This window comes from Motacilla alba, chromosome 8 (genome assembly GCF_015832195.1).
Source record: "Motacilla alba alba isolate MOTALB_02 chromosome 8, Motacilla_alba_V1.0_pri, whole genome shotgun sequence".
NCBI classification, from domain to species: Eukaryota; Metazoa; Chordata; class Aves; order Passeriformes; family Motacillidae; genus Motacilla; species Motacilla alba.
The window spans coordinates 10,369,959-10,394,254 of record NC_052023.1 but is presented as its reverse complement, the minus strand read 5'-3'; the positions used below and the strand labels follow the sequence as shown (position 1 = coordinate 10,394,254).

At 39.7% G+C, this 24,296-nt stretch overlaps 1 protein-coding gene across 11 annotated transcripts in view; it reads left to right on the top strand.

The window, feature by feature from the left end:
* ST3GAL3 (ST3 beta-galactoside alpha-2,3-sialyltransferase 3) overlaps positions 1-24,296 on the top strand; it is a 177,714-nt gene that overhangs the window by 64,060 nt on the left and 89,358 nt on the right. For all 11 annotated transcript variants that reach the window (XM_038144177.1, XM_038144186.1, XM_038144182.1 and 8 more), the window contains one exon: positions 4,920-5,012. In XM_038144177.1, the coding sequence (XP_038000105.1) occupies positions 4,920-5,012 (93 nt within the window). The remainder of the gene's footprint in view (positions 1-4,919; positions 5,013-24,296) is intronic.

Genomic DNA, 24,296 nt, shown 5'->3' with positions numbered 1-24,296 from the left:
AGAGTTGACAGAGCACTTACTTTTTCACTTTTGTAATAGAATTCCTTGCCAGTTGGACAGAAAGGAAGGGCTGGTTTATAGTTGTTTCTGGGGTTTTCCTCATCAAAAGGAATTTGTTGCTTTACCAGTATATAGGATATTATGAAAAAGACTATGGAGGACTGGAAGCTGTCTATTTATTAGACTGTAAGTGATGTATAAAACAAATACCATTCAATTATCTGTGACCTTTTGATATTAATTGAAATGCATACGAATGCACATCCTAACCATTCTGCTTATGTCTTCAGTAGTCTTTTTTTTGAGCAGTCCTGCAATTTTGAAGCAAATCTTATAACTAGTTCTTACTGTATGCTGATTGAAATGTAGCCCTCAGCGTATCTGAGGGAAACTGAACTGAAAGTTTTATTCCTGGAGTCTGCAAAATTGTCCTTTGGCCAACACTGAGCCATGACTGGATATGGTGGATATGTCTGACCCAGGGAGTCCTACCTAAATGAAAATGCTCTGAATCTTACAGGGTATAGCTCTGGGTATAGCTATTTCATTATTGTACCATAATAGCTCACTATGTTTTGTATGCCTTCATTTCATGTTCTCATTCCATCTCCTATTCGTTCTTCATGTATCATGCCATACACGTTGTAGAGCTGCTGTGTAGGCATAAGACTCAGGTTATTTTGAACCAAAGAGAAAGAAACCCCAAGGAGAAGGATCAGCCTAGAGAGCACATTGCCAAGGACTCCTTTTCCTTGTTTGAGCAATGTGTCAGTTCATATATTTCATGAGCAAAAGTAACAGCAAGAGACATCAGTTCTCAAATAAGATGATCTCAAGTAGATGAAGTTTTTTGATTTTTACAAGCTGCAGTTTAAATTCCATGTGAAAGGCAAAGCAGCAAAATCTGCCTCTTCAAGTCGATTTTGTAATATTCAATTACATGAGCTTAGTTGTGGCCATTGTTTTAGTAATCTAAACACTGGGTTGTATTACTAATTTCTTTTTTTAAAAGGATTTAGATTCCAGTCTGTGAGGATGACATGCTGTCCCTGATCAGGACACAATGAAGGAATTAACCATGGTGACGTTTTCATATTTGAGATTAAAAGAAGACACACTTCTGCCAAATGCAAGCAGAAGGAAAAATCTTGTTACTTTTTCTAAATCCTCTGAAAGCAGCTGGATTTTTAACTTATCCAAATTGTGAAATTTTGTTGAGATTGATGTCCACATAACAGTGTGGAGAAGCACAGAATATCATAAGAATTCAGGATGTGTGCTGGTCTCATAAGAGAAAAGTCAGAAAAAAAGCAAGAGTGGATTTTCTCTTCAGTGGAATAAGCCAATTACTTCCCTTTAACTTCACCCTCATGCAGGCACTTGTTTAAAAACAGCAGATGTTTACAGTTACTGACTGTGACTTGTTTTTCTCATTTATTCTGGAGAAATTTTTTACTTTACTAGGTTTTTCCTGCACAGAATCTGAGCAAAATTTAAAGGGTCCACAGTGTCATCTAATTACATTATTTCTGCTGTCTCCACTAGCTCTTTAACCACTTCAGCCCAGCATGAGCATGGGGATTGAGAGCTGGAGCAATGTATCTGGACCTGGAAGATGTAGAGGAGATTTGCACCCTTCTGTCATAAGTGTCATGATGCTCCTGGCTGGCTGGCTTATCAGGCTGGCCTTTGAGTCCAGGCACAGTAACGGGGCTAGTGAGATGAAGCTATTTACTAGCTTCTAAAGCACTAAGAAATTAAAAGTGTTTGGTTTTCCCATTTGGAAATAAAAGCATTGTCAAAGGGGCACCAATATATGCAGCAGTGTAGTAGATACATTGTCATCAAATACAAAGGAGATGCTCGTTTGTAGACTTCAGTTCTGTGCAGTTCTTTTATTACAGAACCACATAGCTACAAACACAGTGTGATTTTTCAAAGTTGGATTTGTTTGAAAGATCTGTAGTTCTCTATGGGATGCTTCATGCAGGATGTTTTACATCCTGATTTATGGAACACTGATCTCTGCAAGCTTTGTGGATCTTGCAGGAAAAGATACCCGCAAAGCAAATGCATGTATCTAAAATGAAGTTAACTTGGATAGCTTCATCCGCTAGCAGAATGGTAAACAGCAAGGCTGTATCCAGCCTTGCTCTAAATTTGCTCTGGGTTACACCTACTAGAGGCTTATCATTATGAGCATGTTGGCAGTGACAGTATGCAATGCCTATTTCAAAGAGATTGAACAAATAAAACATGTCCCTAGATGGATTTAAAATGTAGAGCGCCCCTTTCTAGTTTTCTGTAGCTTGGTGACTCAAAATGCGGCACCAAGAAAGGAGATGAGCAAATGTTGAATGATATGAGATGGCAGCTATGGTTGGCTTAGAGAACTGTTCTGCCTCTGGCACTTTGGATCATGAACTTCATCACATCCAAGAAATGTTAACAGCTCGGCCTGGGGGCTTTAGCAGCTCTGAGAGTCTTTGTGGGTTTGTACTGACAGCTCCCCTCCATCAGTATGCAGCGATTGGCATGCGGGGGGCTCACATCCAGGAGGGTCTCAGCCTGCTATTCTTGTGCAGAAACACCATGATGGGCATCTGAGTGACGTTTTAATTTGATAATGAAAGCACCATTAAATCAGAAAAGAGAAAAATGCCTGTGTTTGCGGCACAAGATATTTTGTGTGACCACTGAGGTCATTTGAGACAGGCCTGCTGTTGAAATAGTTATACAAGTTTGCCAGCAATGACTCACTACCGTGGTGGCTGCAGATAAATTCCAGTTGCTTTCTACTTGTTTTTGGAGGTTTTGGTATTAGGAGTTTCTGTATGTTGCCTAAAGATTAAAATTCTAGCAAGCTTAGGTTTGCTTGAAAAAAGTTAAAATTTCCCACATTTCTTCATATCTGAAATGCTTCAACAAGTGTGATCAATACATCCTGCTGTCCCTTTTGACTGCATCAGAAGGGGATACAATATACCTTAGCATCATTAAGGCCTTTGGTTTTGTCAGTCCTTCATGTGCCCATTTATAAAGAGATCCTGACTGGTGTAAGAATGCAAATCATTTTGGATGCTCCTTTCTCAGATGTTTTCTCATCTCTCTCATTTAAAGAAATATATTATGATATCACATCATCACCTATGGAAACCAAACTCATGGATTTGGGTTGTGCTAGATAATGTTACAGCTGTCTCTTTCTCTCCATGTCTATATCATATATTTAGAGATATCTATACTTTATTGTAAATAATTGTCAGTGTAAATGGCCAAATGTATTGTCCTTCCATCCTACAGATGAGGAATTTTGACAGTAAAATATTGCATGCTTGGACCATAACCATGCAGGATATCTGTGGCTGAATTAAATAGGATCTGTGTTCTTAAGCTTTTTAAGGTGCTTTTTAGCTTAAAAGCCCTTACAAAATTAAATACTTACAGTGACTATTTATCTTCTGTATTTTCTTTTCTTTTCCAGCTGTTGAAGGTTTAGATTTTTATTCAGCAGAAATAGAATTTATTCTTTAAGAGCCATGGAAGTTCTGTATGTATCTATATATTCAGAATTGCAGGGGTTCTGTATACAGAGAGACCATTCTCCTCCAGTTTATGAGCTACAGGAGGTTTTGTACTGTATGCAGCTAGTTGTAAAATTAATTGTCCATGTATTGTCCATCCAGCTGGAACTGGCTACTGGCCTCTTGAGAGGTAATGCAGGACCAGTATAAGAAGAATAGTTACTACCAGTTCAGCGTGGAGTTACTGTCCTTCCTATATGTGATTTTGAGACTCTGAATCCACATTCATTCCAGGCAGTAGTAGTTTGGTAGGTAAGTGATAATGCTGATGCCTGGCAAAGAACATGATTGGGATAATAACGGGCTCTTCAGAACTGGTTTTGTGGTTCTACTCTGTGGGGCTGCACTGTCATCTTCATTTGAGTGCCAGTGTTGAACTGGAGGAAGAAACCTTTCATTACTTGCCTGTTGCTGATAATGATGCAGCAGGAATGGTGTTATCGATGAGTCTTTGCAGCTTCCACTGAATGTCAAGCGTGGAACTGTAAATGCTTTCTTGGTTGTTCTTTGAAGGAATATTAACAATCCTCATATTGTGGCTGACACTAAGATATCTAATGTTACTTTGAAAGAACATGTGAATTAATTACCCTTGTAACGCTTTAATGAAATGGATGAACGTAAAAATTTTGCAGGTGGAGAATAAGGACACAAAATTAAATTTTTTTTTCAGGTAACTCAGTAGATCTATGGTAAATGCGTGTGCTAGACTGAAATATCTTTAATTGAGTTGCTGCTCTTGTTTCTGTACAGAAACTGAATGAAAAAACACCCACATATTCTAAATTTGGCCCGAGAGTCACTAGCCAAGCTGAATTAAGACACACCTCACCAAAGCAGCAGCAATGTCATCTCTTCCAAATACTGAAAGCACTCATCCCTTGATGATACCCTGCCAGTACTGCTTGAAGCTTTGTTTCAAATTCCTGAAACTATCTTTAAGTAATCTTCTAAATAATACTTTCCTAGAATTTAAACTTTGATCACAACTTAGAAAAATAGCCAAAGCAAAGTGCTGTTTATGTCTTTTTTCCTTTTGAAAGATTGAAGTCTAAAATGATTATTGATATTTTTCTTCCATGAGCTTTACCTTGCTAGCTATGAAAATCTTTCAGCAAAACTAGTGGTTTAGTGGTATTTCAGATATCTTTACCTCTCTCCTTTGTTTGTTGTTCTTCTGTGATGCCATAGTGCAACAAATAAATAATGGTCTACGTTTGCAATTACTCCCTGTGGCTCTTTTCTGCAAAGCTATAAGGAGAAAAATTACTTGGATGATTGCAAAAACTAGTTCATAGCCAGGAGAGTCCTGATTCTCTACTTGTTTTTTCACAGGCCTCCAGAACTGGCATCAAAGTATGCCAATTTCTCTGAGGGAATGTGCAAGCCAGGCTATGCATCGGCGCTCATGACTGTCATCTTCCCAAAGTAAGTAATCACTGTGGGAGTTTTTCCCCACTTCCCCCGATGACTTCTCATCCTTCAAGGTGGGTGATAGACAGAGTTTGTCTTGAAAAGTGTCATTACTCTGTCACTTGATTGGTTCATGGAGAGACCAATGTTGAAATTCTGGACAGTTTGAGTGGTCACTGGCAATGGCTTAGTTGACTTCAGTCTGATGAGGACTTTGCTCAAAGGGTAGAGACTTCGGGGTGTTGAGTAATAAAACAAATTATGTTGTCAGTGCATGATACAAACGTCTGGTCAAGCTCACTGCTAGTACCAGATGATGCAATGCTTAGGGAGCTTTGGTCATGAATAAGTTACCTGGAGTAGATAGTAAAGTGTGATGTTTCATTGTCATTGGTTTTGGGTTCTTTTGTTCTTGGGAGGACAGAATAAAGCATCTCTCCGGTGCCTGTAGTTTATAGAATTGCTGGGAGACAGTTCAGAAGATAGATTGGCAGGAACATTAATCTGTTGAGGCTCAAGGATTTCAGTTTGGTGCATTGAATGGAAAATCTGACCAAACAGTTTGACCATTGTACAAGCTTCTTGTTCACATGGAAGAGATGCTCTAGTGCAATCACCTTTTTGTCAATAGAGATTGTGGACTTCTTAACATAACTGGTACTTTTCCAAAAGAGATATTTTATTTCTTTTGAGGAGGGAATTTCCATGACCTGTGCATCTGAAGGTTAGGTTAAGTGATCATGGCCTTCAAGCCAAGCCTGAAACTGGTGATGTCTTCTGTCTTTGTTTTTGTTGACAAGCATGGTGACTGGAAGCTTTTTTAAAATAAAAAAAATACATCTGACATTGCCTTGTAACCAGTAGATACTAAAGACATGCCTTAAAAACAAAACAAAACACTAAAGTTCTCCATCACCAGTGTAAACCAATTATCAGTATTATCTTCTGTGAGAATTTTGGAACTCTGGATAGAGTATAAATACTAGAACTGAAAGTGAGTGCTTTTAAATCTGTGTTTGTGTATTTGTGTACATACTAAATGTAAATAGTAAAGAGTAGGATGAACTCATTATTACAAAACTATTAATCTTATTTTAATTTTTAAAATACTTTGGCTTTGAGAAGGAGCTTTTTAGCTCCTCCTAGAATCTGAAGTGATATTTATTCTCTCCCTCAGCAGCTGCTAGCAGATCTCTGTTCAGTCACCTCCCAGTAGCTGACTGCACTGAACTAATTCCATGCAAAGAGGTACAAACGAGTCTCTAGTTGAAGCAAATGTTCATACATTGAAAAATTGTAGTCACAATTTTAAAGACAGCAACTCACCAGGTATTTATGTTCTGGTGCTTGTTTAGCATGGACCCTAAAACTTAACGAATATTGAGGTTTTTTTCCTGTGATGTCTTTGATTTCTTTACAAATTGAACTCAGTGTTGGACATTTAATTATTTTACTCAATTCTGCTGTAAGGATGGCTGACCAGTAATTCTGAAAAAAAATCATGCTGCACTTAAAATTCCTTCTCTTCTGCAACTTTCCTTGTACTCAGAGAACTATGAAAGTTAGTATTACCAAGCCAGGTATTCAATATATTTAGAACTCTTAAAGCCAAATTATCATGCCTGTTCATTTGAAGATTCGAGCTGCATGATGTGTTTTATTCTAGCTTCTGTTTTCAGTTGATTGTGTCATTAGGAAACCATCATCTCTCCAACTGACATTTTTTTGGGTGTGGTCTTTGTGGTAAAATGTGTGTTTTTGTTGGGCTTTTTTAATATTTGGATAAAGTTGGTTTGGCTGTTTTCAAGTATGAATAAAATGAATAAATGTTTTCCCATTTTAAGGTTCCTGACTTTTTAGTGCAATTTTAATTGTGAATAGGCAAAATATGGTGGAAATTGTTGAAATAGAATAAATGTTTCTCAGAGGATGTAGCTCTTCTTGGTAAGTGCTTTTTTACTGGTAAAAATGAGAATTCAGACTTTAGTAAGCATAAGCAAGTGCTGGATGGATTAAAGGGCAATGGCCTGAGAAATACCAAAATGTGGTTGATGTTAAAGAAAGACTTAATGTATGTTTGTTTGTTTGTTTGTTTGCTTGCTTTAATGAAGTCCTCAGTCAATCAAGTTCTCATTCTAGCAGTGCTTGATTCCTTAATCAATAATTCTATCTGGAAAAAATCCTAGGTTGTGAGTACTAAATAAAGGGTCAGTTATTTCTAGAGAACAATCTGGATTGCCTGATTTAGATGGCCACAGTCCAACAAAATATAAGTTAATATATCCAACATGAAATGAAACATCTGGGAGGAACAAATACAGATTTTATCTTCAAGACAGAAAAAACCCTCTATCTTGGAAACAGAGAAATCTTCATGTCATCTTAACAAAATACCATTTCTTAAGTGCTATTTCGTATGTGCACAAAAAAAGTTGAGAATTTTGTGTGAAACACTGACTTAAAATACAAAACCTCACAGTCCAAGATTTCTAGAATACTGTGTGCAGTTTCAATGGTAAAGTGTGAGAAGGGAGAGGAAATAAGAGATGGAAGAAAAGCCACAAAAATGAACAACGACTTGCTTAAACAGTAAAGTAAACAAGACTCCTAGAAATAAGTCATCTTTCTGAAGCAGAAGTTGTATCCAGATGAGGAGAATAGGAAAGAGCATTAACTTTGGCAAGTTAAATATAAACCAGAATGAGGTAGAGCAAAAAAAATGTTGAGGAACAACTTTGTAGAGACATTAAAAAAAATAATAAAGCTTTTTGTCTAACTGTCAAAGGCAGAAAGCCTGTCAGACATGCCGATGAGCTGATAGAGGTTCCTAATATTACATGTGAGCTGAGGGAAGGTAAAGCTGTTGCAGAGAAGTTATTTGCATTGCTATTCACTGCAGAACAGTTCCCATGTGGACCCTTCATTTCCAGGGGACAGGCTGGGGGAATGTGACAGAAGCTTGACGTTTTGGAGTGAATTCCAACACAAAGAATCGCTAGGAAAAGTTCTCACTTTGTGAGGAACTCGGTGTTGAAGTTGCCGAGTTACGCACGGTTGTGTGTAATCATTGCTTCAATTGGCCTCAGAATGGAAGAATGAAAAGCAGTAAACGTGCTGGGCTTTTCAAGAAGGGTCTGGGAGGTTCTTTGGGAAAGTGGAAGCTAAGAGCAAGCCTGGTTTCTGTATCAGGCTCCTCTTAGAACCTAAAAATAAAGAATAGAATTAGTGTTTGTTCACAGATAAAGAGGAAACAAGAGCTCCTTCTGCAGCAGGAGCTTCTGCCCTGTAAATCTGCTTGTTGTGTTTCAGTGACTGGATCAGCATTTGATAAAGGTGATATAACTAATACAATATGTCTGGATTTCTTTAAAAAAACCATAATACACACACACACAAAACCCCCCCAAGCAAACAAACCCCTGCCTGAAAAAGCAAAACCCACCAAACGTTTGCTGTTTGAAAGATTTTTGGAAAGTTAAACTGGTGTGATGCTGTGGTGATTAGATAGTGACTAGGTAAATAGTGACAATTAAATGGAAAAGCTAAGAAGATTGGACAGTACAGGGATGTTACTCCTGGAGTCTTCTGGAAGAAAGTGTGCTGGGATCTCTGCTGTTCCAAGTGCTCATAAACTACCTGGAATGGAGGATGAATAATGAAGCACTAACACATTTTTCCAGGTGGAAAGACTAAAAGCTGACTGTGAGGAATGTCAGAGGGATCTCACAGTGGTAAGTGGTGGGGCAAGAAAATGGCAGGCCAAATTCAGTTCTGGTGGAGATAATATTGTGGAGAAGACTGATCTGAGAGTTTGTGGTGTGTGGTGGACTTGGTTGTGCCTTGTTATGCTCTGAGAAGTAGAGCAAGCAGAGGCTGTTCACTAGCCTGTATAACATAGTGAACGATGTGGTTTGACAAGATTTGGAGATATTAAGTGCAAATATCGTGCTCCAGGTTTAAAATAAATAGAGGTAAGTGCTATTTCATGCTATTTATCCAGTTATATTTTTCTGCAGATGGGCTCCATAGTGGGCCAAAGGTTTTAAAAAATAAAATATGCTCTTAAATATTCAGGTACAGAACTCTCTAAGTTACATCCTAAATGGATGTTGAGGGCAGCATGTAGCTTGATGTAGTCCCTCTTTCTTAGGCTTTTTACTGGAGTGCTGTGCTGTGGGCAGACATCAGATGTTGGACAAAATGGATGGCTGGTCTAATCCCTTGTGCCCATGCCTTTCTTTTCTGGGTTTTTTAGTGATTGTTCCTTAAAGGCAGAGTGACATAGCTTCAGAAAAACATGCTGTAATCTGAGTCATGACAGTGGCTCCACAGCAAGAGAAGTGGGTGCATGATCTCAGTACTGCATCTCGGTGTAAGGTCTGGCCAGCTGGCCTATGTCTGCTGCTCACTGTAAATGAAGGAGCTATCTAATTTCTCACTTTCCAGGACAATAAGATTCTGCCTCTTGCAAATCTCTCAACAGCAGATAATGACTCAAAGTGCCTGAAATGAGGTTACTGGCTTCAGAATGATACAAAGAGAATGGCGAGTGTGTTTGGTAGAATGGCACCAGTAGGTCGGTGAATTAGACTACTATGTTCAGTGAATTATACTATTTTAGTTGGTCTGAGGTCACCTACAAGTCTGGAGTTAATGCTTTGACCTTTTTGTAGAAGGCACTAACTTGTATTTGCAGTGGTAACACTGCAGTCTCCTGCGTGTCTGGCCTTGCTGTGGAAACGATGCTGCCTGTGTACAGCTCTTTCTATGCCCTATTCTTTATCAAATGAGAAAAGAGATCTCTGCCCACGGTTTGTGGCTGACATGCCAGCCTGGGACAGTTCAGCTACTCAATACTCAGCTGCAATTTTCCAACCACAAACTCTTGTAATTTGGCAGCTAATACTAAAAATTAGAGGAGGCAGTAAATAGAGAGGGAATGTCTGCAGCCTGCAGACTTGTGTATCTGTGTTTGGTAGGGGAACATGGCAAAGAATTATTTTAAGAGTATCTGAAAGTATTTCAGAATAAGGGAGAAAGTTCAATACACAACAAGTCTGTTAGTGTTGTGACCAAAAGAGTGAATTTATGATTTGTGATTCAGATACATAAGGCTGTTTTTGCACCAAGGATATGATTGTAAGCATTTTCTAGTCAATTGGTGCTAAGAAGTAGCCTTATATGAATCACAAACCTTTAAAGTCAATTCAGAAAGAAAATCGGTCTGGTTTGTTTGATTATTCTGGTGTGAACTTCTATTGATTAGCAATTGGTATTTTCTTTACAGTCATATTTTTCCCCCTCTTATTTTTCAATACTGTAGCCTGCTCGTCACTCAGACGATAAACAGCTCTCCTGTAAAGTCTTCTGGGTTTATATTTTCATGCTGAATTGCTTCTTTGTACATAAAGTTCAAAAATTTTAAAGCCTTTCTATCAGCAGGGAGTGCATGACACGGATTTATGCCAGCCACAGACATTTCAGTGGCTTTCTCTGAAGTAATTCTTCTGTGGGGTTTTTTTTCTGATGTTTAGCTCCCCCTTGATTTTGTAGGTCATGGACTCCTGTGCCTTTCTCCACTTCCACAGGCTGGGGGAGTGTAGATAGGGCAGCACCAGAAGGCCTTTCTTTAGAATGTAGACTCCTGTCTCCTTCACATCAGAGCTTGGTAAAAATTTCTTTGCCATTTCTCTCTTACAGATATGGTTTTGCAGTTTTTATGCTTTAGGGAAAAAAATCCCATTCTTATATGCAAATGGGGGATAGGGACTTTGGGTGGAACTGGAGCTTCAGCAAGGGCTTTAATAGGAGTCAGGATAATTTAAAAATGTGGTCTCCTGATCCTAAGTATTTCCACATTCATTTCCATATCTCCTTTCAGGAAACTGTGCTTCTTATAACAAGCACACAATAGCATCTGTCCATCCCACACATTTCTGCTTTGTTGTTTAGATATTCAGAAAAAAAATATTCCAGAAAGAGAATTTTTTAACCCTCTGCTTGGAACTGACTTTATGCATATCTGACTGTCTCCATGCCTCATGAATTACTGCCATACCCAGCATGGGCTTGTACTGAAGTGACAGGACATGAGCTCAGTGTTAGGGGCTGTCAGTGCAGGTGATGGCTGCTTCCTCTGTGATTAACTATTTAAGGAGAGCACAGGAAGGTGAAGGATGGCAGCTTCATGTGGCTCCTGAGAGCTCATGAAGAAATAGGCTGGATAATTAATGTGCCTCTGAGGATTGTTACAGAGATTCAAAACTGTTGCCTGACTGTAGTGTGGTGCATCTGCTGCATAGCTTGGGGTCTTCTCAGGTGCAGTGGACAATATCTCTTCAATTTTTAGGATAGATAAAATTGTGTGTGTGTGTATATATGCTGAATTAATTATTGAAGTTACTGATAGTAGGGTTTTTTTTTACTTCTAAGTATAAGTATAATATACATCTCATTTTGAAACACACTGAGGTGGTTCATTTTGTTAATGTGAGCTGTGAAAGCAGCTCGTGTTCAACAAAGAGTGGACACATCTCAGGACTTCCACTGAAGTCAGAGTCCCTGTGTCCCGGACACTGCTGTGAGAGTTTTCTACTTTCCTTCAAAACAAGATTGCTGCTGTTCTGGGAATGTGGAGTACTCAAATCCCTGTCCCTTCTTTAAACCTCTTGTTCTGTGGCTGTACATTCATTCAGGAATAGTGTGTGATGGTGACAGAGATGGTTTCAGAGCTCACAGTTACATTTGGAGTCCCAGTAACTGCTGTAATCACAGCTCTGGAAGGAACTTCCTAGGTGCCAGTGCCCAAAAGGGTGTTTGGGGAAGCCAAACTGCTGTCCTGAAATCTTTATCACACCTCCCACCTATCCCCACATCAAAGATTAAGAAAATATCATTGTTGCATCATTGTGGTTTGAATTTTAAGGGACAAGTTGATGCAGGGGTATTTTCTTCTAGGCAGTACTGAACATCATCAATTTCCTTCATTTTCTTGGTTAACTGTGACTAAAAGAGTTCAAGACTCACAGGAGGGGAAAGGAAGGATAAAAGAGAAGTTCTTGGTGCCCTGGTCAGTTGAGCTGTCAGGGTTTTCCATTCCTCCAAGCTCCAGGCTGTCAAATGCCTGCCTGTGCCGTGCCAGGGAATTGAAGTGTGCTGCTGCTCACCCTTACCTCCTGTCACCTCCTTATTCTGTGTTTTGTAAATCCCAGGCTAAACAAACATGCAAGCCAAAACACACACTCTCTCAAATCACTTCTGGTGTCTGGGTAGCACCTCCCCACACAGAGCTCTGTGGCTTTTCCAGTAACACATCTTCCCATGCGGTCAGCTGCTGTTCCACTGTCACTGCTGGCAAAGGCAATATTTTGCACTTCCCTACCTTTCTTTCCTTGTGAATTTTATGAAGTGCTGCCTTTTTTCTCCTTTATATGTTGGTTCTGGAATTTTTTTCTCAGCTTTTTCACCTCTGCAGTTAGTGTTTTAGATATTATATATAATTTGAAAGCAGTTACTAAGAGGATGATTAAAAAAATATGTATTAGTGTTGATTTTGAGTGACAGTTGGGGTTGGAGTATACAGCAGGTAAAATTCCTATGTTTGTTTTATTGTCAGGGACTCATGTGAGATATTTAAATCTCTCATACTTTGGCCTAAAGGTGACAGGTATGTTATCTCATAAAATATTTTTTGCAGAGGCTGGCTCTAGTGAATATACAGCACAGTCTGCTAAGAGATGTTTGCTTTTAATGTTCAAACTAGGATTGTTGTCTGAGCTCTTGGTGCTATTTATAGCTGGGTCAATTGGATTGCCCTTTACAACACCCTGACTGCTTCAGTCCCTTGCACCTGCCTTGTCTCTTGGAGGAAGCTGGGATTAAGAAGCAGCATTTGTTAACTCACGTCCAGAGTGTTGCAAACCTCTGGTACTGAAGTGTTGGTAACTGAAGCTTTGTTTAAAGTGTGGTCATATAACTTAGTTTCTCTGTGGCAGATTCCCTTCATTCATTTTTTATTGTAGAGAGCAGTGCTTTGGAACGTAATTCCAGAGAGGAGCAGATGAATCCTGACACATCACTTCACTGCTAGCTCTGAAATTCATGCACTGATTGACCAGCTGGAGCTCAAAACACTTTGTACTTCAAAACAAAACTCAGTGGCAGCAGCTCATTGCCTCACTTCTGGTGATGTGCATGCTGCTGCAGTCAGGTTGAAGCTGACATGGCATAATATAAGAGTAGATGTAAAAAAAAAAAGAGAAATAAAAGGAAAAGGCTCTGGTTTTGTTTCTGCATCCCCACTGTTTGCATAAGGAGTTCGTGCTGCTCCATTACCTGAGTGAGCAGAGCTGCCTGTGCACAGTGCAATGAACTGGGTAAGTAAAGTAATCCTTAGAGCTGAACATGAGTTTTCCCTCCCCCATCCATCTACTCATTTAGTGCAAGATTATTTTTAATCCAGACCAATTCACCGATTCAGTTAGAGAAATTACCACATCATTATACAAACCTTGCCAAGGGTGCAGCCTGAGAATTGAAGAGCTAAGGTGATGGCACTGCAAAAGCTCTGTCAGCCAGCCTGGGCACCAGGACAGGGATTGAGGAGCTGATGCTCAGGAGGCAGAAGTATGGTTTCACTTTCAGTTCTTGTAGGTTGTTCTTTCTATCCCGTGTTGAATTTTTAACCTTTAAACAAATGTGTATAGTAATACATGCAATTCCCACGTGCTGATCATGACAGTAGATTCTGTATCAGATCCATTTTTGGTGATAAAATCTTTCATGTTTGACCTCTCTCAAGAGTTTAAAATGATGTGAATCCATGTGATGTGCAGGTTTTGTGGCTGAAAAGTATGTCTTCAGAGTCTTTTTCGTGACTTCAGAACTAAGTGAGACTATAAAATGAAAGCTGGAACATGGACACAGGGACTTTACTGAGTATGTGCCTTTCTGGCTTCAAAAATTATGCAGAGCATATGTGCTCTTGCTTTAATATGAGTACCCTGCATCATATGTTAGAGTGGGAACAGGACAGGTTTGGTTGGTTTGAGGTTGGCTTTTTTTTGCTTGTTGTTGTTTTGAGGAATACTGAAGTTATTTTAAATTGCGGACTGTTAACAAAAAAAATTAAAATAGAAGAAAGGACAGCTTTGGAATGTAAAAATAAATAACCATATTTGCATGAGCATGTAAGATTGTAACAGAAGCAATAAACTTAATTGGTGCTACCAAATGAGCATATTTTATTGTGCATGTGTGTTTGGGCTCTGTTGCTGTGGCCCATATGCTCTTAAAGCTATACCAGTAAGAACGCTTGACTTCCAGGAAAATCTTGCAGGAAAATTGCTTGAGGTTCTAAATCCATCTGAATGAAGGAAAATATCAGTGAGCATAGAATGCAAGAAATGAATCAGTGAGCTTGAGGGTTAAGCTGTAATATCACAGTGGTTTTGATATACAAATCTTGCCTTCTTTTCTCTTCCTCACATTCCCATAAGAAATTGTTTTTATCTCTTTTGATTAAAACTCTGACTTTGCCTTTCTGAAGGTTCATATTTATTGGTTCAGGCCACCATCTCCCCAGAGCTCCAACAAGTTCCTTGGTATCTTTGAGACTCTGTCACTGGTTATTTCCTCTTGCTGTAGAAAAGTGTGCAGCTTCCCTCAAAGTTTTCTGAATTGTATGCAAGAGTGGATAATTGTTCCTTCTGAACTCCCTACTGGTGGCTTTCATCACATTTCTTATCTTTGGGTAGATTTCAAGTCAAATTATTTTCCTCTTCTATCTTACCCTCTCCTCTATTACTGCTCACTTTGTTCTATTATTGAAACATTTCAGGAGTGTCAGTGCATGCAAATGCTGTCACTGAGCCAGTGTACTTTGGCTAAGAATATGGATGAAAAGGCAGCCTGATAATTTATGCAAGATTATTAGACCAAATTAGAAACAGTCTGGGGAACCCTCCAACTCTACATTAGGCAAACGAAGGTAAAAACTGAAAAGATTATAAATTCTCTTTGTAGCAATTTGAAAAGTCGCTTGACAACATTGTTCAGATCATGTTGTAGAAACTCTGGCTCCACCACAGAGAGAACAGCAAAAGCTCCTTTGGCAACTATTTTCTTGGTATCCTTATTACAATTCTGAGCTAAGTCCATAAATGAATTGCTAAATACTATCAAAGCAATGCTGTAACTGTTGCAGTGGTGCCAAGGATCACAATAACTTGGTGAAGTTCCTGTCGTTTCCCAAGTTTGCCCAACTCAAAACACATGTAATGCTGGAAACCAGGGCATGGGCATTGCCACACACTGCAGTGGGATAGCAGATTTCACTTGTATTACTCACTGTGGCTTCTTATTCTGCTTCTGTCTTGCTAAATTCTGGAGCTTCGTGCATTCAGTAAAAGTTGTTTCCTTTTTGTGTAATCTGCCGTACGTTTAAGAATGATAATGTCCTTTTTCTCCTGAAGCACTTTGAGTTACTTGCACAAGAACTTCTTGTGTGCAAGTCAGGGCTGTAGCTTACTCCAGTGTCCAGCTTGAAAACCAGAAAAATTGTGTCCAGCTTTTTTTGAGAAGTGTTCAATTGTGATTCTAGTGAAAATCATTGTGTCTGCCATGCTAACTTGCTCTTCTTTCAAGCTTAAATAACTGATGTAAGCTTCAGGATTATGTAAGCTTCAAGTAACACACCTGTACAGTTCTTGGAAAAGAGAAAAGAAGTTTATATGGTTTCCCCTTTCTAAACTGATATTTGTGTCACACCAATTTTAGCATGTTTCTTATCTGTTTATCAGCTGTGCCAGCCTAGGTTCATGTTTACACTGGTGATATCAGTATGGTAAAGAGATTGCTGAGAAGTTAGTTAATTTATCTTGGAATGAAACAGATCAAAACATGTGTGACATGCTGTGAGATCTTAGAACACCTGAAACCAGAAGAATATATAACTATGCCAGTGCACAAAACCACAATGATTTTACTCCTAGATGAAAAGGTCTGTGCATCTGATTTACTTTGGGTTTACCTCTGTTAGTAAGACTCAGTCTCTGCTGCCTTTAATGGAAGGTGATGCTCTGTTGGACACCAGAAGTGTTTGTTTCTGGGCTTGGATTTTTTTTTTTTTTTCTGCAGACAGTTTACACTGAGAGTGAAAACTGGCCCATGGTTGAGCTGTTCTAAATACAAATAGTTCCCCTGAATGCTGTAGGAAAAGTGGAATAGTTTTAAGTCATCTAAAAATGAAAAGCAAGGGAAAGCTGTTTGTGACACAATGAGTTTCCCTGTCCCTGAAGCCACCCTGGGCTCCATGGTGTGCTATCCTGGGCTGGCCTGCAGCAGGAGCAAGTCCATAGAATGGCAGCTGTTGTGGTGGCAGAGTCTTGCCTCCAGTTTGGAAAGAAAACACCAGCTTTAGAATGGCCTCAGGGATGTTCAAAGCCACACCAGCTGCTTCACCAGTGAATTAGGGATGAGTAGCACAACATATATCTGTCCCGGGAGTTTTGTTTATGTTTTAACAATTTGTTTGTAAATGTGTTACCTCATGCATGGATACAGCATACAGCTCCAGGCAGTCTTAGTGTAACCTGTGGCAAAACAAGCAGCTTCTTAGACCCAGTGGTGGCCAGCTTTTTTTTTTGCTTTTGATTTGTTTCTTAAACAGTGCCTCTGGAGTTTAGGCATCTGCAGAGGAAGATGCTGGTCCCAAGGGTCTGATTAAACAGGCCAGCTCTCAGTCTGCTGTTGCTGACTTATTCCTGCTGTTCTGGGAATGTCTGAGAAAGGATGTCCAGAATTTGAAGGAGGCAAAATATGCTTACAGGTTCTGTTTGAAGGAAAGAAAACTAAAATAAGGAAACCACAACATTTCTCTGTTTTTTTTCCCTTGTTGGGGATTTTTGTCAGTACATGTACCAGGCATTTCTTCTCCTTAGGGCAGATCTGATCTCCTGGGTAATAATAACTATTTATGGAACAACAGGATACCAAACAGTTTATAAACACTAGGCTTGTTTACTTTTGCTCTGTGACTGCTTATTTCACGTAGGGGTTTCCTCATGTGTCAAGGGTGAAGAAACTTATCTGAGTAGACACATCTGTAAAGAAGTAGTTGGTCTTGCTTTGCTGTAGAAGCCTGGTGGGAGATCTGTCCTGCCCAGCTGAAAATTCCACCTGTGCTCAGTAAGGAAGGTATTTTAGCAGGGAAGTGGTCATCATGTATTTTCTAAAAGGAAAGAAGGAACTGTTTTGCTTCATTCTTCCAGCTCTGGCACCTGCTGCTAATGGAGGGTGTGGGTTTGAAATGCTGATCTCTGTCTCTTCTCTGGGAAGCAGATTCTTCATTCTTCAGTACTGCATTACTAGGATTAGGAATAGATGGAGGCCTCCTAAACCATGTCCAGACAGGAAATGTAAAAAAACAGGGCTACTAGTTTGGGTGGGTTCTTTCTCTTTATATTAACAAGACTTAATTTCCAGTCTTTTGCCATCTCTTGTGGGTTGTTGGACAGAAAACATGGAGGGGAAAGAGCCCTTCATTCTGTGTAATTAGCTGCCAGACACCACACCCTCTCTGAAGATATGGGATGATGATGGTTCCAGGCCATCCAGGAGAAAGAGGAGAGAAATCCTGTGAAACAAGCCGTGTCTGGAGTTCTCTGAGATACAGAATAATTCATGTACAAGTGCAGAGCTGTGTGAGATGTGCAGTGCTGACTGATGCACCCTGTGTCTCCATCTAAACGGTGGCTGTGAGATGATGAACTGCTGAGATATTTTGACAGATGCCAGTCAGAGGGATGCTTTTGACAGGTTTTTTGTAATGATTAACATCACTTGAAGCAGTTGTTTGGGTTTCTGCATGTTTGTTTTAATTCATCTCCTCTTTGTTTCCCTTTCACAGCAATGCCCAGTTTACCATAATGAGATTCAGGAAGCTGGAATCAGTCTCAATTAGTGAGGTTACTGTAAATATTTTCACTGACAGAACTGTCTTTATTCAGTTAAGATCTTAAAATACTCGAATGTCATCTTATGTTAAACAGAAGATCCAGTAATTCAAATAAAGCAATAGTAGGAGGGCAGTTTATTCTGAGATGATCCTGTCTTTAGCTATTCTAAAGAAATTGTGCTCCCTGAAGATGCAGGAAGCCCAATGAGAGTCAGGGAGAGGTGCATGAGGGAAGAGGAAAAGGTTCCTACAGACAGATCTAACAGTATTCAACAAGTTGCCTGGCCTGTTTAGAAGTAAGTGCACAGGCACTGTTGTGTGCAGTTGGTAAACTGAGTAATAATTCAAGTTTTCTGGAGAACTTGGAGCAGCCATCAGTGACAAGCCCCTCTTCCTTGGTGGGGAGAAGAACCCTGAGTATCCCAGACACCTGGATGAGGAGGAGCCCTCAACAGCTTATGCACAGTGGCCACTGCAGCTGAAAAGTAAAAAAATTAAGTGGGAAAATCAGTGTTAAACACTTGAGACTTGTCTAGAGTTGTGGGAATCTCTTGCTTCTGGAAGTTATTTTTTAGCATAGCACAGACTTTCAGCTGCTCCTGAGGTGTTTCTTTTAATACCCAAGACCTGGCATGTGAGCTAGAGAGTTAGACACACAGGAGGGGAGATTTCCAAGCTTGTTCCAGTTTGTGAGTGTTGAGAGGGTTTGTCTGCTACGTTTTATTTTAGGTTTGGTTTGGGGTTTTTTGTGGATTATAGTGCACCCTCTTCATGTCAGACCATTAAACAAAATTTTTAAAAACCAGCCTGGTTTCTCCAGCAAATCATAGTTGAAATTCTTGATCGGTAGCTTGAAAGTAGCTACAAAACAAAGCATACAATTAGCCAAGTGCAAAATTCTGAATATACCTGGCATCAATCTCTTCATTTCATCTGCTGCTAGAAGATTTTGTAGATTTGTCTTGACTGTGGAAGCCAAGTGTCAACTCTTCAATATTCTGACATAATGCTGCCTTTCACTTCAGTGATAGGGAAGGAGATGCTTGTTCTCTGCCTTGTCTCCCAGGGTTTGTTCTGTGCTGTAGTCCTGGGCTGCTTTCTTGCACATGCAAGAGAATCACTTCCCTCCTCCTGTTTTTTTCCTCGGAGCTCTTCTTTTGGCTCCATCTGCCTTTTTGTGTGGATGGAGATTGTGTCACACAGATTGTGTCCCTCCTTTATCTCTCTTGGGCTACATCTCTGTTTACTTTTTTGTTTAAATAAGATGGTAACCTTTGTTGTTTACAACATTGTTAAGGCTCCTACGGCATTATGTAAATCCTGTGACAGATCTCTCTTCTCACTTTTATTTCGGAATTTTGGATGGAATGAGAGGACTCAGAGGCAGCAGAGAAGAATAAGAGAGCTGGTGGACCAGAGGATTCAGGCTCCCTGGGGCATTTCAAGGGAGCACAAGCAGTACTTCGGTGGTTTGTAGCGAGCTACTGCAAAGCTTTGCCTCCCAGGCCCTGGAAATTCTCTCAGTTCCCACTAGTAGGTATAAACTGGTGGGTTTCCTGTAAGCATTGCTCAGGAAAAGACCCTGCAGTTACCATCACCCCTGAAGCATGACAGCCACCTTCACTCTGCTGAAATGCAGTGAGCTGATTTGTTTCCCAGCAGACTAATTGCTCATAGCTTATTATAGAGACTATTTGGTGCCCTGTTCTGGAGACTCTTTGTTCCGGACAGTGTGTTTTAGAATATGTTTGTGTGTGCTGGCAAATTTTTTGGGTTGTGCTGGTTTTTTTTTTTTTTAAAGGTCACCTTGGGTTTAGGAGAGTTTAAAGAACTGCAACAGCTAAATAGATACAAGAAATTCAAACAAATCCTGAAGGTGGTTGGATTGTGGAATTCTTTTTAGCTTTTCAGTCTGAACTTCCTTAAATTTGCCAAATGACTCATTTACATCTATTCTAAGGCCTTCCTGGCTTTATTTCCTACAACTGCCTTAGAACTTTCCAGGTTTTCTTCAATTACAGTGTTTAATTAAAATTACCCTTGTAGTATTGCCTTAGTTTCTTCACACTGTGTCATTCTATTCTGATCTAAACCTGTTTCTCAACTATGGAGCTAAAATAACTACTACCATTGTGCAGTTCCCTTTCTCTGTAGAATTTGTGTTGCCTTTGCCTTATCTGTCCAAATGAATGACAGATGTTTTTGCATGGGCTGGTCCATGGTTTTATGCTGCACAGCACAATAGGACCTCAGCTTTCATCCCTGACTCCGTGGTGATTAACATTGTGAGTAACATTCCTGGAGGCTACTGGGTTATTCTGCTGGCAAAAGATTATTCTGCCCTTTCTGTGCAAAGTATTTCTGCCTGTTTTTGCAGTTTCGCACACTGTGCTCTTTGGGTAGCTCTGGGGTTATGAGCCACTGCCCTATCTACCCTTTTCCTTCCATGGTAAAATCTTTTATTCTCTAGACCACCATGTCTCCGGTATGCTGCGATACTGCAGTGTGATACTACAAGTATGAAAACACTTGTCAGCTCCTTCTGCTGAGCCACTGTTCATGATTTCTGTAATTGTCTGCCTCTGAACCTGTAGGAACTATTTGGCAGCTGGATGATAATGATCTTACTTTAACATTTGATGTGATGCCATGTTTTTTGTATTTGGAATGTACATTGGAAACAGCAGAAGTGAGTTTTGGCTGGAACTTCAGTGCAGTCTTGCAGGCAGTAAATAACAAAGAGTTTAACAGGAAAAGAGAATCCAAACACTTTGTGTTCTGGGTTAGCTTGTATGAATCAGCAAGTCTGTGTTGCTAAATAACAAGATCAGATTGCTAAATGTAACCCGAATAGTATAGCCATGTAGAGACATAACCCATGGGATTCTGCTCCAAAACTGATCTACAAAAAACCAGCAAGCTGCCTCCTTTTCACATAGCTGAACCCTGAGCTGGGACTTTCTCTTTTTAGTATTATTGCAGTAATGTGCTGCTTTCTCTCTTGTTTACACTTGTATCACTCCTTTTAGTCTCTCGTAAAACTGCTATTAAGTTCATCCTTCTCATTTGTCATACTTTCAGTGACAAGATCTGCCTCCTTTCGCTAACTCCCTCTTTTCCACTCTATTAAAATCAGGCTTATTGGCCTCTGCAGGACTCTGTGGACAGTTACTGTCAACCACTTAACTGTTAGCTGAGTTAAACATAAAACCTTTTTGTCTTTCCAAGGAAATTTAGGGACATTCTGACAGCTCACACAAGCTGTTTGCAAGCCTATAGTGGATTTAATTGCAAAGATAAATTATTAGGTTATACTTTCCTGTAAAACGTTCAGAATTATTTCATCCTTGTATGTGTGTACCTGAGACTAGGGAGAAAAACAAGATAAGGCAGAAGAGAGCTCATCTGTCTGAGTGAAGGAAAAAGAAACTAGATTTGAATTGCATATTCTTTATCTGCCAGATGTTGCCACAAAGTACCCCACAAGTTTGAATGTGGTAAGTTTGAGCATCATGTTATGTAATGCGTACACTTAGCATGAAATGGTGGGCATAAGCCTGCCTTTGAAAGGAGGAGAAGCTCATCTGAGGCCCCTGTGCCAGAGCTCATAAGCCTCATGGTAGCTTTATTCTCTCTGACATGGCTCTCCTGCTTTTGAGAGCGGGCTCCTACCTTGGTGTGGCATGCCAGTTTGTCTCAGCAGCATAGCTCTGGGTTACATAATGTGGATGTGCCACAAGTCTCTGACTCTGAGGTGGGTTGGAGTATCCACTGAGTTTTCTGTTGCATTTCTCAGTTGTGCTCACTAATCAGAGGGAGGTGGAGTCTAATATATTGTCAGCATCTTGAAGGAAAAATCAGGGCATTGCAGAAGAGTAAAACCATGCTTTATTAACGAGTAATAGAAGTGCACAACAGTGATGGAAATAATTGTAAAGCAAACATGGTACTAATAGAATAGAGACTATAAAAGTTACAGTTTAGCCTCATGGGAAATTTGTAAATGTTGAATCCTTTGCTGCCTTTGCTATTTCTTCTTAGAATTTTCATTTCTAGATGCTCTGAATTACATTGATGAAAAGGGAAGAGAAGCCCTTACTTTTCTTGCATTTCAATTTGCAGACAACTAGCAAAACTTGTTTACCAGAGGGAAGAGATTTTCTTCTTGCCTGTGTTGGTTCAGTGTAGTGTTCTACTCCTTGAACTAAGCAGGAAAGAAAAGACCAGTAATGGGAATTCTTGTAAGGTGCTAATTTGATGTGTTATGTCAATGTTTTCTGCAGTGCTTGTACCGTCTAAGTGATGCAGCTCTGAATTTACTGTCCTTGTTTGCCTACAGTGAGGAGGTAATAAAAAACAAAAAAGCCCAGTGGTTATGTCTGTGCTTTGGTGTCGGGAAGAGTGAAAGGGAAGCTAGAATAATTCAATTACAAGCATAAGAGATCTGCCTGCTGGGACCTGTGCCATAGAAAAGTATAGATTTCATTTTTTCCTAAAGCACACATCTCCTGCAAGTACTGTAAAATGTACTTACAGGAGGAAGGAAGCCAGCTGAGGTACCAGAGCAATAGTCAGAGTGTGTGTCTCACCCCTGCAAGCACTAGGAATGATGTAGGAAAATAAGCATTAGCAGAGCTCTGTGGAAGCAGGAGTGTATTTCATAGCAGACATTCAATAGTCCGTTAGTACTTTGGTGACATTTCCGCAGTGTCTGAGGTGCTTATTAAAAGCATGTTCATTATGGATTATGCTTCAAAAAGGAGACATTTGTGGGCATGGATCCCCCACTGCAGTGTAATATTAATGTTGGTTTTTAAAATTTATTTGAAAAGAGAGAGAAGAATGTGCCCAATGAAGGTATAACTCAATAAATCTTTGCTGTGTGCATGATGCTTTATACTGCTGTGGCATAAATGTGCTAAGAAAAAATGCATAGAAAATATTTTCACAAGCTGACTCTGGTTTCTTTTGTGATCGGTTTCAGATCCTTGACTTTAAACCAACATTTCCGAAGTTTAGTCTATATCCATGTTTTATGAACCTAGTCTCTTTTTTTTAAAGCTATATATGCTACAGAGCTGTGAGAGCTGCATGCATTCAATACCTCAGAAATCTAGGCCAAAGTTTTATAGGCTTATTTTACTTAAATTGCCTTAGAAAAGTGAAGTCTGGGTAGCCTATTTTGAAAATGTTGACCTCTATGACTGAAAGCTGCTAAAGCACAGAATTTCACACAGTGATGGAAAGGCATTCTTCATGCTGACCATCCCTTCAAATGGTGTAATGGGGTAATGGTTATGAACAGTTTGATAAAACTTATCTCAAAACAATTTCTGAGTCACTCTTGGCTTAGAATTATTCAAGAAAAAATAGTCCAAGTAATAGATAGTTTATGAGTAAATTCACTTGGTTCCTTCTTTGCAGGCAGGGAAAGGATTAAGTTCAGCTTTCTTCCTCCCTCTCTTGGATAGGAAAAGAGAGTGAAGTGAGGGCTAAGGAGTCTAAGGTGCTTCCAGAAGGAGGTATCAGGGCCCCTTCTAGGATGGCTGCTGGGAAGCAGGAGGGACAAATCTCTGGAGGAAGGGCAGTTCTGTGCCCTGTGGATTACAGAAGAGGGAGTAATTCATGGGTTTGCCAGCCTTTCCTAAATCACTGAATTGTGGTGTTTGTGTTGTCAGGAACCTTGGCCTCATCAGGATTCTGTCTGGGATTGTTATAGTCCTAAGTGAGCTACCCACTCTTTGGATGTTCACAGACTACTTCATGCCTCGGAGGCTCTGGCCTCTAAGTGCTTTTTGGACTCAGGCTTTGATAATACTTGTGGAGAATAAAACCTGCCATCTAGCTGCCAGCATAACCCAAGTGCTGGCTGTGCTTTCTGTTCCCCAGTCTCTTGCTTAATACCTTTTGTCAGATCAGCTGGATTGATGCTGAAGTGATGTAGAAAAGAAGCCTCAGATCAGATAAAGTGGAGTCCCTATTGCTCCTATGGTGTGTTTGTATTCAAGAAATATTCTGCTTTGTGCTGGCCAAGATGGTTCATGAGTATAAATTATGAAACCAGATCATGTGTCTGGGCACATAATTTTCAAATTTCTGACCTCTTTACCATGATGCTGTTGGGGAGCCTTGACTAATACAGGGATTGTTGAATTATTAATTTGACTCAATCACAAAAGTGAAGCATCTTTCCCATTTGTGCTTATTAGCTGTATAAGTTTATGTTAGTTGCATGGTTCTGTAGTTTGTCAGATGACTGTGCTGAAAGTAGCTTAGAAAAAAATAAAAAAAAAAATCAAAACATTAGGGAGAAATCGCTGTCACTGTCACAATCTGTTTCCTTT